The sequence below is a fragment of the Salvelinus sp. IW2-2015 genome, linkage group LG30 (genome assembly GCF_002910315.2).
Source record: "Salvelinus sp. IW2-2015 linkage group LG30, ASM291031v2, whole genome shotgun sequence".
NCBI classification, from domain to species: Eukaryota; Metazoa; Chordata; class Actinopteri; order Salmoniformes; family Salmonidae; genus Salvelinus; species Salvelinus sp. IW2-2015.
This window is the reverse complement of record NC_036869.1, coordinates 22570267-22585501: the sequence shown is the minus strand read 5'-3', so window position 1 is coordinate 22585501 and position 15235 is coordinate 22570267. Positions and strand designations below refer to the sequence as shown.

At 43.0% G+C, this 15235-nt stretch overlaps 1 protein-coding gene across 1 annotated transcript; it reads left to right on the top strand.

Moving 5' to 3' along the window:
- The first annotated feature begins 7059 nt into the window (after positions 1–7059).
- On the top strand, positions 7060–13689 carry LOC111955324 (E3 ubiquitin-protein ligase RNF5). Its single transcript, XM_023975529.3, has 6 exons — positions 7060–7354; positions 11986–12004; positions 12666–12778; positions 12868–12922; positions 13047–13158; positions 13262–13689. Exons 1-6 carry the CDS (start codon positions 7146–7148, stop codon positions 13369–13371), a joined length of 618 nt encoding a protein of 205 aa, XP_023831297.1. The 5' UTR covers positions 7060–7145; the 3' UTR covers positions 13372–13689.
- Positions 13690–15235: the final 1546 nt, after the last annotated feature.

Here is a 15235-nt window from a genome sequence, read left to right as displayed (position 1 = left end):
TGACTCATTAGATATACTGAGATARGCCTATGTGAACATCTTAATTTGACTATAGATTATAAATACTGACAGTAGGCTTACATAGTATATTTTCTCAGCACATACAATGCATATGCTCATGACTGAGGTCCATATCAGGATCTTGATATGCTAAATTAGGAACATTCCAGATGTGGATATGAATTGAGGACATGCTCAAATTCAAAAACAGATATTAAATACATATTATTCTTTCAGACTTTAGCGATMATTTGTGAATTCCCTCTGGATAAAGGCATGCGCAAACCACAACAAATCCAAATAAAAGCACTGTAGCCTAGCAACAAGAATTACACTGCACTGGTGTTCCAACTGTCCTTTTTTAATTTGGGGCTGTAAATGGTGTGGTCAAACTGACAACAGGAGAAACAAAGAAGTGAGAAGCTGTTCAGAAAATACCTCAATAAAGTAAACGCTAAAGTGAGTAGCTAAATTGAAATGTTTTATTTATCTTGGTAACTACAATCAAGAACGTTAGCTAATTTAGCCAGCAGCCAGTAGAGCTAGCTAGCTAGACTTGATTGAGGGGTAATGTTAAAAGCTAACTGGTAGCCTAGATAGCTAGCTAACAAATAACAAAATTGCCTTCCCTTCAGGGAAAACATTGTTACCCCCTATAGAGCCTCAAGGTGTCAGCTAACGTTTTAAAATGTTTAGATGTATTTTGTATTACTGGTTAATATCGGATCTCCGCAGATGATGCGAGTAAGACCTTTAACCAGGTCAACATTCACAAGGCCACAGGGCCAGACGGATTACCAGGACGTGTACTCCGAGCATGCGCTGACCAACTGGCATGTGTATTCTCTGACATTTTTAACCTCTCCCTGTTTAGGTCTGTCATACCAACATGTTTCAAGCAGACCACCAAGTCCCTGTGCCCAAGAACACTAAGGTAAGCTGCCTAAATTACTACTGACCCGTAGCACTCACGTCTGTAGCCATGAAGTGCTTTGAAAGGCTGGTCATGGCTCACATCAACACCATTATCCCAGAAACCCTAGACCCCTTCCAATTTGCATACCGCCCCAACAGATCCACAGATGATGCAATCTCTATTGCACTCCACACTGCCCTTTCACACCTGGACAAAAGGAACACCTATGTGAAAATGCTATTTATTGACTACAGCTCAGCGTTCAACACCAAAGTGCCCTCAAAGCTCATCACTAAGCTAAGGACCCTGGGACTAAACACCTCCCTCTGCAACTGGATCCTGGACTTCCTGACGGGCCGCCCCCCAGGTGGTAAGGTTAGGTAACAGCACATCCGCCACGCTGATCCTCAACACAGGGGCCCCTCAGGGGTGCGTGCTCAGTCCCCTCCTGTACTCCCTGTTCACTCATGACTGCACAGCCAGGCACAACTCCAACACCATCATTAAGTTTGCAGACGACACAACAGTGGTAGGCCTGATCACCGACAACGGCGAGACAGCCTATAGGGAGGAGGTCAGAGACCTGGCCGTGTGGTGCCAGGACAACAACCTCTCCCTCAACGTGATCAAGACAAAGGAGATGATTGTGGACTACAGGAAAAGGAGGACGGAACACGCCCCATTCTTATCGACAGGGCAGTAGTGGAGCAGGTTGAGAGCTTCAAGTTCCTTGATATCCACATCACCAACAAACTAACATGGTCCAAGCACACCAAGACAGTCGTGAAGAGAGCACAACAAAACCTATTCCGCCTCAGGAGACTGAAAAGATTTGGCATGGGTCCTCAGATCCATAAAAGGTTCTACAGCTGCACCATTGAGAGCATCCTGACAGGTTGCATCACTGCCTGGTATGGCAACTGCTCAGCCTCTGACTGCAAGGCACTACAGAGGGTAGTGTGTACGGCCCAGTACATCACTGGAGCCAAACTTCCTGCCATCCAGGACCTCTATACCATGCGGTGTCAGAGGAAGGCCCTAAAAATTGTCAAAGACTCCAGCCACCCTAGTTATAGACTGTTCTCTCTGCTACTGCACGGCAAGTGGTACCGGAGCGCCAAGTCTACGTCCAAGAGGCTTCTAAACCGCTTCTACCCCCAAGCCATAAGACTMCTGAACATCTTATCAAATGGCTACCCAGACTATTTTATTTGCATTGCCCCCCCATTTAAGCTTATGCTACTCTCTGTTATTATCTATGCATAAGTCACTTTAATAACTCTACCCACATGTATATTTTACCTCAATTACCTCGACTAACCGGTGCCCCCGCACATTGACTCTGTATCGGTACCCCCTGTATATAGCCTTGCTATTGTTATTTTACTGCTGCTCTTTAATTATTTGTTACTTTTATTTCTTATTTGTGTTGGTTAACGGCTTGCAAGTAAGCATTTCACTGTAAGGTCTACGTTGTATTCGGCGCATGTGACAAATACAATTTGATTTGATTTGATCAGAATCCAGTCAGTTTGGTAGAAACACACCACTGGTGGGAAAATTCGCGGATTTTAGAATATTCGCATGAAAATCTGTCGCCAATTGGATGGAAACCTAGCTTCTGATAACCATCTAGATGTCACCTTGAAACAAGCATGAACTGCAACAACACCGGGACACAGTAGGTACATTCGAGCGGATCACTTTTGTCAAGAAGTTACATTTCAAAGTGTGTTGCATTATGGGTATAAGAATTGCCTGACTTGCGACTACATGTTGAATGCATGACCTTTACAACAAYCATGTGATCAAAGGTCATGAACTTTCGACTGCAGTCGACTGCAGATTTCTGCAGTTGCTCACCAACTGCAACTTGAAGTCGGAACCAAAGCTTGTGGGAGAGACAACCTTCTTCTGTTTTTTTGGAAGCAAAAGGCACTACATGCACATTAAATGGTTGATGTGGCCACCTATCATTGGTTATTATGTTTACTGTTTTGGGTGGATGACTATTTAGAGCCTAAATACATCTTTATCCTTACAATCTAATTACATAGGCCTACATTTGATCCACATTTCTAACATAGATAACAGGTGGGATAACCACATATCAGTCATAGTAAGTGCATTTTTCCTCAATAAAGTAACTATCACCAAAGTCAGAGCTCGTAAAGGTGGAATTATTTAAGGTACTCTTTGAAGAAGTAGTGTTTCAGATGTTTTTGGAAGATGGGCAGGGACTCTGCTGTCTTAGCTTCAGGGTGAAGCTGGTTCCACCATTTGGGTGCCAGGACAAAGAGCTTGGACTAGGCTGAGCGGGAGCTACCCTCCTGTAGGGTGGGGGAGGGCCAAGAGACCAGGGGTGGCAGAATGGAGTGCTTGGGTTGGGGTGTAGGGTTTGAACATATGTTTATGCACCGAATGGTTGTCTTATGCAATAGAGTATGGTTCTTAGAACTCTCTCTTTTACTTCTGATTGAACTGAGAGGAGTCATTGAAGCGTGGTCTGGCAACTGTTTAAGAGATGGCTTGGTGACAAAGACCAAACAGCCACATTCCATTCTGTGATTAGTGGTGCATGTGAGACATGTCTCCGGTTTGATTGGGGCAGCATTGTGTGTGGGACTCGAGATAGAGATAGTCGCCTGAAGGAATAGAACAAATATTTCATTGTTTGTTCTCATCCTTGCGTCTGGGAAATAACACCAGAGGCAGATGACCACAGGATAAACCCAAAGTGGCTTCTGGAGCCCCCCAATCTATATGGGAGGTGTTTGAACCAGCTATGACTGAGCAATCTTGGCATCAGCTATATAAGGAACAGCATGGTCTGTAAAGGCTAGACTGCTGGTCTTAATTATTGCAATAATTAATCGATATTGAATAAAGATGATTGTTTGACGAAATGACAAAGTCTCACTCACTTCAATAGAATATTCCACCACACGCCGATGACGTGGATGTCGATTAAGGCAGCCCCCCGCACCTCTCTGATTCAGAGGGGTTGGGTTAAATGCGGAAGACAMATTTCAGTTGAATCCATTCAGTTGTACAACTGACTAGGTATCCCCCTGTCCCTTCCCTTTCACCTTCCAACAGGACAACGACCCTAAGCACACAGCCAAGTCAATGTAGGAGTGGCTTCGGGACAAGTCTCTGAATGTCCTTGAGTGGTCCAGCCAGAGCCTGGACAACCATCTCTGGAGTGACTTGAGGTTGAGAGGTCTAACGTAACAAAATGTGGAAAAAGTGAAGGGGTCTGAATACTTTCCAAATGCACTGTATCTCACATTCTCCCACATTTCAGGTTGGCAACAGAGGGAACCCAAACATGAGCAAAAAACTGTACTATTAATGCAGAAAGTATTCCCCCTTTTTCACAGCAACTATTTCCTTTTTTCTTTGATGTTACAGACAAACTAGGACAAAAAATAGTAGCCTGCCTMTGACATTATCAGAAACTTGTCCATACTGGTATATACATTTATCAATATAATACCAACCAACCTCTTGACCTTGGGGGGTTTATTTATTTAATGCATTATAGTGCCATTGTAACGGTAACGCACAATTAATAAAGATGGTACCATATAATTTTTGGAACTATTTAGCATAATTGTGTGTTACTGTGGTAGAATGTATAATGCAGGTTAAAACCATGGTATTTCCATGATCCACATTTATACCATGGTAAAAATGAGGCAATATCGTGGTATTATTTAGGTACATGGCAGTACCATCATACTTCAAAGTTAAAACCATGGTACATTTCCATGACTAAGACTATACCATGGTATGAATGAAAGTAYCAAAGTAGTCATTTCCATTGGGGGTTTAGGCTGGGTTTCTGTAGGCCTTTAATCACTTTGTGACAACTGCTGATGTTAAAAGGGCTTTATAAATATATTTGATTGATCATCATTATATTCATTCATTGGACCAGTGCTTGACTTGGGCACGAGCTCACCGGAGCTGAGTACMGGTGTTGTACCGAAAAGCTCCCCCCTGCCAGATGCGACTTGCTTGCTAGTTGAGATTTCTGATCACRTTAGGCTGCGTTTCATTTTATTTTTTATGTTGGTTTGATCGTGGGGGAGGCAATAGTAATGTCTGCAGTTTTCAGTTTGGCTATTTGTTTCAAGTGTATTAGTCTATAAATAAATCTCGTTGACAAAATTCGTCATCTCTCCCATGTCTTATTTGACTAGTAGTTGTTCTGAAAAAAGATCCAATCAAATTTAGGCAGTTAGCCTAGTGGTTAGAGCATTGGACTAGTAACCGAAAGGTTGCAAGATCGAATCCCCTCGCTGACAAGGTAAAAATCTGCAGTTCTGCCCCTGAACAAGGCAGTTAACCCACTGTTCCTAGGCCGTCATTGAAAATAAGAATTTGTTCTTAACTGACTCGCCTAGTTAAATAAAGGTAAAAATAAAATAAACATCAGCTGATGTCAAAGTGCTGTACAGAAACCCAGCCAAAAAACCCAAACAGCAAGCAATGCAGGTGTAGGACGTTGGCTAGGAAAAACTCCCTAGAAAGGCCAGAACCTAAGAAGAAACCTAGAGAGGAATCAGGCTATGAGGGGTGGCCAGTCCTCTTCTGGCTGTGCCGGGTGGAGATTATAACAGAACCAAGATGTTCAAATGTTCATAGATGACCAGCAGGGTCAAATAATAATAGTCACAGTGGTTGTCGAGGGTGCAACAGGTCAGCACCTCAGGAGTAAATGTCAGTTGGCTTTTCATAGCCAATCATTCAGAGTATCTCTACCGCTCCTGCTGTCTCTAGAGAGTTGAAAACAGCAGGTCTGGGACAGGTCAGGATTCCATAGCCACAGGCAGAACAGTTGAAATTGTAGCAGCAGCACGGCCAGGTGGACTGGGGACAGCAAGGAGTCATCAGGCCAGGTAGTCCTGAGGCATGGTCCTTGGGCTCAGGTCCTCCGAGAGAGAGAACGAGAGAATAAGAGAGAGCATACTTAAATTCACACAGGACACCGGATAAGACAAGAGAAATACTCCAGATATAACAGACTGACCCTAGCCACCCGACATATAAACTACTACAGCATAAATACTGGAGGCTGAGACAGGAGGGGTCAGGAGACACTGTGGCCCCATCCGATGATACCCCCGGACAGGGCCAAACAGGAAGGATATAACCCCACCCACTTTGCCAAAGCACAGCCCCCACACCACTGAAATGTTTATTGCTTGCCTACATTTTATGCCCTCTTTATGTCCTCCCCACTTCTAATTTCCTTAATTTTGTGGCTAGTCAAATACTTTCTGTGACACATCAGAGTCAAATACTTCCTATAGAACAAACAGGATAGGCAACCGAAATTAATAATGAATGTACGTGTTATATTAAGAGCGAGTAAAATATAGGCAAGCAAACATTTCAGAACAACTACTAGTCGAATAAGACATGGGAGCGATTACGAATTTTGGCAGAGATTTATTTATAGACTTATACACTTGAAACCGAAAACTGCAGACATTAGTAGTGCCTCCCCGCTATCAAACCGACATGAAAATCAAATGAAACGCAGCCGAACGTGATCAGAAATCTCAACTAGCAAGCAAGTCGCAGCAATGAAGACTTGAGTGCGTGCGCGGTCAAGCAAGTAGCAGCAATGAAGACTTGAGTGCGTGCGCGTTCACGCGAAATTGGGTATTCTGGCAGGGGTGAGCTTTTCGACACCTCAAAGGTTCTACTGCTTGATCTCCTGTTCCTCTTTTAGAATATTAACATAGTAGTGTAGTGCTTGAGCTTCATACAGTATGCAGATAGGCAGCAACTGCTTCTCCAATAGAAAATCCCCGATCACACTTGTAGGCGATGTCATTGCGACATCTGTTAGCTAATCTCGTGCAGAACAGGTACGAAAATGAAAACATGTCAGTTTGTCACTTTCACGAGTTCTGAGTAATAACAGGTCAACGTCTTAAGACATTGGATCGAATCTAAGTTGTGCCTTTAGATTTCGAGAAAATTAACAACTAAGGAATAATCTTTCACTTCGCTCATTGACTTCTCAAACCCCAGCATGGTCTGTTTCGCAAGTGTTCCCGGAAGTCTCGCGGTTTAGAAACGCTGTGCTTTTTAAACYCCTCCCAGTTGTTTCTTATTTTTTTACGGAAACGGAAGGGGTGGTACACATGTAAAGTGAAACCTCGAAGCTAGCTCTCGTCTGCCCGAGTTATTACTTTGTCAGTAAACAATTATGGCGGCCGCGGATCCCTGGTCCTCGAGTCATGACAGGCCCGCAAGCAGAGGAGAGTTCCCGGCTGGTGAGAGCAGCAACGAGCGCGATGGCCCGGGAGGAAGCGGCGGAGAGGGAGAATCCGAGCCAGATCGGTCAACATTCGAATGCAACATTTGTTTGGACACAGCAAGGGACGCTGTCATCAGCTTGTGCGGGCACTTGTTCTGGTACGAGCCGTGGTATACTTTCGATCAATCGCGAGTAATAGGGAATGTTGTTGCATTCTAACAGCTTACTTACATACATAACCAGCGGGCATTGCCTTGTTTACCTTTTAACACATTTCCGTTAGCTTACTTCTATGCAATAACAAGCGGGTTGTTTGTCGGATCACACCCATACGTCGATGACAAATGCATGCACAATGTTTGTGTATATAGTTAACAAGCAAGATGGCTAACTTGAAGTCTAGCTAGTAGATGATCTACTAGATAACGTTAATCATGGATGAGTGTTGGTTGGCTGAGTGTCATACATTAGCCAACCCAACGAAATAAAGTGCATTTGACTGATATGCTCCTCACCTCAACTTTACAACATTGATTCACACATTTTTATCAACATTAACTAAATTTAGCTAGGTAAGTTAGATTGTTGTACGATCTCGCTACCTGGCTTTAGTTGGCTACGTTGCGTTGGTCGTAGCCCTCGATCATGACTTTCAGTTCCATTACACAGTTCAATCGTGCTTCTACATCTGCATTGCTTGCTGTTTGAGGTTTTAGACTGGGATTCTRTATAGCACTTTGACATAGGCTGACGTAAAAAGGGCTTTATRAATAAATGTGTTTGATTGATTRAAGAGTCATTGGGCGAAGGCTTATTCTGTATGGGTAGTTTTGTTTTTAAGAGCCCAGACGCTCGGTCTGAACATTAACACGAATCGCTTGCCTTACGGTATTGGAAGCATAATGACCTTATCATTCATATCAGCGACAAATAATAATRAAAAGGTTCAATTGATACACACCTTTTTATAGGGTTCCCACGCGGCCATATTGTCATGTTGCAGCGCTTGTTTATGGAAAACATACGGAAGACAGTGGACTGACTACCTGTGCTAATTAGCGATCTGCGTCTCTGAACACCGTGTTAATAACTCAAAAAATGGAAGCCACAAACRTGTTGTCACTGAAAATACTGTCAGCTGCAACTGTGTGTTTTGCATTTGTGAAATMTTTTTGATGTCATATGAAAKTAAAGGGATTTATGGTTCTAGAACCGTACCGCAATTTAGAATCGATCGTATTTGGCTGTTTTGGCTTCCAGAGCCAATTCGCTAGTCTGAATACCAATATTTTTAGCTAACGTGCCACTCCTTGTCATTGTCACATAACATGGAGTACAGTGAGTGGATTAGCTAAAGAGACTGGTACCCATCCTACCAATTCGTCTTTAAACACAACATGTAAGGTCCTTGGACTAAGGCTCTTTTTATGCCATTATTGGGCTATTCTGGACGCAACCTAGTTGGCTAGCTATCAGCATCTTGCCAAAATCATTATTGTGGAACTTGAGTCATGTCCCCTTTCAGTTGCACCTGTGTGCAAGCTACAGCAACAATGTATCGATCTGACGTTTGCAATGTGACAGTGAATGGCTCGCTTGCGCACACCTGCTCGCTACATGGAGCTCAGTCAGTGGTTGAGGTTGAGCCTCTGCATTGGGTTAATAACTATTACACACTCTGCTATAGGCAATGGGTAACTTTGGTGAACCTCACTCATTCACTAAACAATAATTGATTCTACCAAGCACACATCGTCACCAAGCACACATCGTCACCAGCTTAGATACTAGCCAACATTGACATGTGAATCATGTATTACAAAAAGCAGGCATTGACCTTCAAGGTTCTGCAAAGTTGTTGGCTTAAGGTTGCATTGTTTGTATTGTAAACATGCATGTAGTTGGTCTCACTGACTTATTCATGCCTTATTCAGTAGTCACGTCTACGGGTTTCATTTCAGATTAGGGGCGAGTGTGTGGAATTGGTGTCAGAGGTACTGTCACTATAAAGGGGTAAGAATAGACCCACAGTGTCCACGACATAAAAGACTCTCCAGTACAGTGTGTCGTTTACAAAATAGCCTCCAACACTCTACTCAACAAACTGGATGTAGTCTATCACAGTGCCATCCGTTTTGTCACCAAAGCCCCATATACTACCCACCACTGCGACCTGTAAGCTCTCGTTGGCTGGCCCTCGCTTCATACTCGTCGCCAAACCCACTGGCTCCAGGTCATCTACAAGTCTCTGCTAGGTAAAGCCCCACCTTATCTCAGCTCACTGGTCACCATAGCAGCACCCACCCGTACGTAGCACGCGCTCTAGCAGGTGTATCTCACTGGTCACCCCCAAAGCCAATTCTTTCTTTGGCCGCCTCTCCTTCCAGTTCTCTGCTGCCAATGACTGGTACGAACTGCAAAAATCACTAAAGCTGGAGACTCTTACCTCCCTCACTAGCTTTAAGCACCAGCTGTCAGAGCAGCTCACAGATCACTGCACCTGTACATAGCCCATCTGTAAATAGCCCATCCAATCTACCTCATCCCCATACTTTATTTATTTATATCTTGCTCCTTTGCACCCCAGTATCTCTACTTGCACATTCATCTTCTGCACATTCTACCATTCCAGTGTTGACTCGCTATATTGTAATTACTTTGCCACCATGGCCTATTTGCCTTACCTTCCTTATACTACCTCATTTGCACATGCTGTATATAGACTTTTCTACTGTATTATTGATTGTATGTTTGTTTATTCCATGTGTAACTCTGTTGTTGTGTGTCGAACTGCTTTGCTTTAGCTTGGCCAGGTCGCAGTTGCAAATGAGAACTTGCTTGTTCTCAACTAGCCTACCTGGTTAAATAAAGGTGAAATAAAATCAACAGTTGATGAGCAATAAGACTTGATGGAACACACATTCCTGAACTGTTCTCAATGAAAAATAGATTWATTTTTTATTTAAAAAATTGAACTAGCTATTTCATGTACATTATTCATGCAAAGAGGAATAGTGTTAATCTCGATTTCCTTTAGAAAATGGTATCATTTAGTGAGAAATTATTTGGAGATTCATGTCTCACTTATACTAAAGTAAGTCCACTTGAATACCCCTATCCCAGTTGAGGGTGAAAGGCTTAAGCTTCCAATAGCTGATATTGAGCCCCCACGTGGGAGATAAGGAGGAAGTCTCCTTCCCTAGAGCCAAAGCCTATATTTGAATGTAACAATGTAGCTGGAGAGACCTGTGGAGAGTAAGAGTGGTCACATTTTCTGCAGAGCAGACACTCATTTGACGACAGGAGCATCTCGGTAGTATGAAGAGGCTCATTTCCTCTTCTTCGTCAGCGTTGGCCTGAAAACSCATGCTAGTTGGAAAACAAGCATGTATGGTTGATGCTTACAGAAATTTGTTTTTGCTGACCATATCCACATTTCAAATGAAAGGTAGGAGATGGGAATGGCACTAATCTTGAGATTTCTTCTCTATTGTCCTTTATTTTGGGAAGGCAAGTCCTCTCTTCCTGGTGTAAACATTCTGTTGGTTAATACTAAGCTCCCCTAGACTCTGTGTAAATTTTCTGAATTTGACCAGGATAGTGTTTTTCTAAAATTGGAGGATAGAATAAAATGTTACACAGCCCTAAAACTTGAAATCCTGACAGGCTGGTGTTTGAACCAGTTAGGCTGTACTGAAGAATGGAAATATATAATTTGATGTTTGACACTTCTCAATAGAGGGCTCATTTCATTGTCGAACCTCCAGTCTTCTCCATGCGCTAAAATATTGCAGTGGACTGACGATGACTAATCATTTGATGTAAAACATCAGTGGGTATCTGAGACTGCATTAGGCTAGATTTCCCTGACAACTAATGTCTCATTYCCATCTAATTTAGCCTACTTAGCACAGGTAGCTAGACTAGAGTACACACTTCACCTGTCTCCCACAGATCTAATGTGCAGTCGCTGCTTTCTTTCCACTGGTGCCTAAATAAGCTCTTCACCTGACAAAACTCTTAAAACCCTCCCAGAACCATGGTCACTGYCCAGCTCTACAAATGCTGTTTATGCTCCATAGAGCCACAAACCAGTTTCAGAATGCAAATGTATGGCACGCTTTTAGCCCATGTGTTGTCACCATAGACAACGAGAAGGGGAGGCTCTATTTCACCATTGTCTTAGGGGCTTTGGATGTTCTCTTCCTTCTATTTCTATCGTTGTCACATTCACGATAGYCCTCTTTGTAACCATGGTTTTTGGAACCAACAATGCCGCGCTATGTTACATCTACCATCCTGCTGTCCCACAATGCAGCAATCTGGCCAGCAACGAGGCGYGATGGTGCTAACGAGCGATGACAGATGGAGCTAATTAAAACTAACGATGGGGAGCCGGGATAATTTGAATCACTCGCATGGTTAAGGTCAGAACAGGGTAACCAGATGCACCCTGTAGGTGGGGGCCTACTGGGAAAACAAGGCGAATATGGATTCCAAAATCTAGCCCACTAACTAGGCCTATGGGAGAATCTCAATTGCATACTCCTCGCCTCAAAGCCAATTGGAGGAGAAGGTCAGAGGAGAGCGACCTCTGACTTTCTCATCCATTGTGTTTTGAAAATGAGACGAGGAGAGAGGAAGCGAGGAGTATGCAATTGAGAATCACCCTGTGTGTCAATTCAGACTCAATTAAGTAGGCCGTTAGGAGGTTCCTCCAAATGTCACCAGGTTTCTAGGTGATGCCATAATACCCACTTTAACCATTTTTTCCTTCTCTCTTTCACAGCTGGCCCTGCCTTCATCAAGTAAGTATTCCATTTTAAAGGTGTTATCTTTAGTTTCACAGTACGGGTAAATATTAGCTACACCTTTCCTACTGGTTGAAACMAGCCCTCAATCCCTGTCCCATGACATGACCTGAGACCAACCTTGGTCAGTCAGCTGATTTAGTGCAGCTTGTTGATAATGTTCTTAAAGTCACATTCATTACACCAGTGTTTACTGTCAACCCCCTTTTGTSCTCAAGGTGCTGTAGATTATAGCACAAGCTGTACATGCACCGCAACATGATTAGTGTTGCATATCCTTCTCCTTTATTGTCTGAGAACAAGTCAATGTTTTTCTTTCATTAGTTACTGAGCTAACTCTGTTGATAGAAGAGTGTCAACGCTAGTGCCTTGTGTACCGAGCTGTCGTACTTGCTCTACTGCTTAAAACTCTTATATTGATGACACACAGAAAGTGCAAAGTATAATTTGGAATTATTTTGCCCTTTTTTAAAATTTGAATAAATCATTCTACTACAGTATATTATTAAGTCCTTTTACATAACACACTATATCCCATAGATCTACYTTGTGTGTTGCACATTGTAGTAAGTCAGTGCATGCCAATAGACTGACCGTATTGAACAGACAGTAAAGTATGGCTTCTGTCTCTCTTTCCCTCCCCTTCTCTGTCGTGCAGTGGTTGGAGACACGGCCCAGCCAACAGCAGTGTCCTGTGTGTAAAGCGGGCATCAGCAGAGAGAAAGTCATCCCCCTCTACGGCAGAGGGAGCTCCAGCCAAGAGGACCCCAGGTACACTGTGTGTGTGTGTTTGAGCGTGCATGGTTGTACACATGTGACACTGAGAAACTGCATTGGTTAACTGGTGTTTCGTCCTCCAGGTTGAAAACCCCGCCTCGGCCTCAGGGACAGAGAACGGAGCCAGAGAGCAGAGGGGTGAGGCCTCCTCTTCATCACTTACATTAGAATGAGTTTAATATGACATTTATTGTATGGTTCTTTGTGTGTTCACTCTATTTGTAATGAGTGACCACTATTCTGCTCTTTCCTCTTCTTGCAGCCCTTCCAGGGGTTTGGGGACACTGGCTTCCACATGTCCTTTGGGATCGGTGCATTCCCATTCGGCTTCTTCACCACAGTCTTCAACACCAATGACCCCTTCCACAGAGCAGGTACACACAAACAGACACCCACACAACCATAATGTATTCCTTGACACAATGGCTATTGGCTGATCATTGCAATGTTATCACTGTTCTCCCCCCCCCCCCCCAGACGCATACGCAGCCGATCACCAAGGCAACCCTGACAACGGCAACAACTGGCAGGACTCTCTCTTCCTGTTCGTGGCCATCTTCTTGTTCTTCTGGCTGCTGACTGTGTGAGGGAGAAGATGGATAGAAGGTGGAAAAGGAGAGGTGTAGGGATGGGGGAGTATGTGTGGGTGTGTGTGTGTGTATGTATATATATTACACACACATCAAAGCATCAGGAACGACCGACTTTCTGGCTCAGTAGTGACTGGGAGACTTTAGACCATAGATGGGTGGTGGTGGGATGACTGTCAGTTTACTCTTAGCAAGCGATATCTAATGCAGCAAACAAACGAGTCAAATATTTGTGTATTCCCCCCCCCGCCCAAATGATTTACGAGATTCATTTGGATTGGGAGAGTACTCTGAGACACCACTCTGTGGTGGTGGATGATACCCAAACGTGAGGGTGAGTGAAGCGAAGTCAATCTTTCGACCTTTCTCTGCATTTGTACATAAATACACCACATGCACACACACACACACAGTGGATACCACACACACACACACACACACACACACACACACACACACAGTGGATACCTGGGTTGAAGCGTGGGGGCTGACTTTTTAGGGATGGGTCTGGTGTATAGACTGGAATCAGTGTTGAGAGAAATGGTTGGATTGAGTTAATTGTAAATTAGGGGAGTATGACAATGATCACTAAGTAACTTTACTGTACCACAATACCTATGTAATGTGGTTAACATAGAGATACAGTTGAAGTCGGAAGTTTACATACACCTTAGCCAAATACATTTAAACTCAGTTTTTCACAATTCCTGATATTTAATCCTAGTAAAAATTCCTTGTTTTAGGTCAGTTAGGATCACCACTTTATTTTAAGAATGTGAAATGTCAGAATAATAGTACAGAGAAGGATTTATTTCAGCTTTTATTTMTTTCGCACCGAAGTGCGTTCATCTCTARGAGAMAGAATGCGTCYCCTTCCTGAGYGGTATGAYGGCTGYGTGGYCCCATGGTGTTTATACTTACATACTATTGTTTGTACAGAATAACGTGGTACCTGCAGGCGTTTGGAAATTTCTCCCAAGGATGAACCAGACTTGTGGAGGTCATCAAAAAAAATTCTGAGGTCTTGGCTGATTTCTTTAGATTTTCCCATGTTGTCAAGCAAAGAGGCACTGAGTTTGAAGGTAGGCCTTGAAATACATCCACAGGTACACCTCCAATTGACTCATATGATGTCAATTAGCCTATCAGAAGCTTCTAAAGCCATGACATCCTTTTCTGGAATTTTCCGTGCTGTTTAAAGGCACAGTCAACTTAGTGTATGTAAACTTCTGACCCACTGGAATTGTGATGCAATGAGTTAAGTGAAATAATCTGTCTGTAAACAATTGTTGGAAAAATGACTTGTGTCATGCACAAAGTATATATCCTAACCAACTTGCCAAAACTATAGTTTGTTAACAAGAAATTTGTGGAGTGGTTGAAAAATGAGTTTTAATGACTCCAACCTAAGTGTATGTAAACTTCCGACTTCAACTGTACTTCCGACTTCAACTGTACTTAGACAAAATGGAATACAAAAATTGCCCTTTGAAGGAATTTCAGGTTTAGGCTATTCCCCAAATATTGGAGCTTGTTTGAGTTTTAAGGGAGGGTGAGAATGGGATTATAACCTGATACAATAAAAATAAAAAATTGCTATAGACACTTTTTTCCCCCAGGCCAAAGAGCGATGTATCACCGTCAAGTACGATTTTGGGAAAATGTATTTGAATAGTCCTGATTACAACTAAACTGATTCAATTTTTGTCTGTAGATTTTAAGAAAATAATTTATGAATATTCTTTAGGATGGTCTACAGACGGGTACAATAACAACTTTGTATATTCTCTTAACAAACTGCCATTGCACTGTGAAGTCGTAGATAAGACAGGCCTAATAATGTGGACACGTTATGAGAGTT

Excerpts from the sequence above, each read along its gene's own strand:
- LOC111955324 (XM_023975529.3), top strand. The coding sequence starts at position 7,146 with ATGGCGGCCGCGGATCCCTGGTCCTCGAGTCATGACAGGCCCGCAAGC. Across the intron at positions 12,779-12,867 it reads TCCAGCCAAGAGGACCCCAG|GTTGAAAACCCCGCCTCGGC; the intron begins GTACACTGTGTG and ends TTCGTCCTCCAG. Across the intron at positions 13,159-13,261 it reads TGACCCCTTCCACAGAGCAG|ACGCATACGCAGCCGATCAC; the intron begins GTACACACAAAC and ends CCCCCCCCCCAG.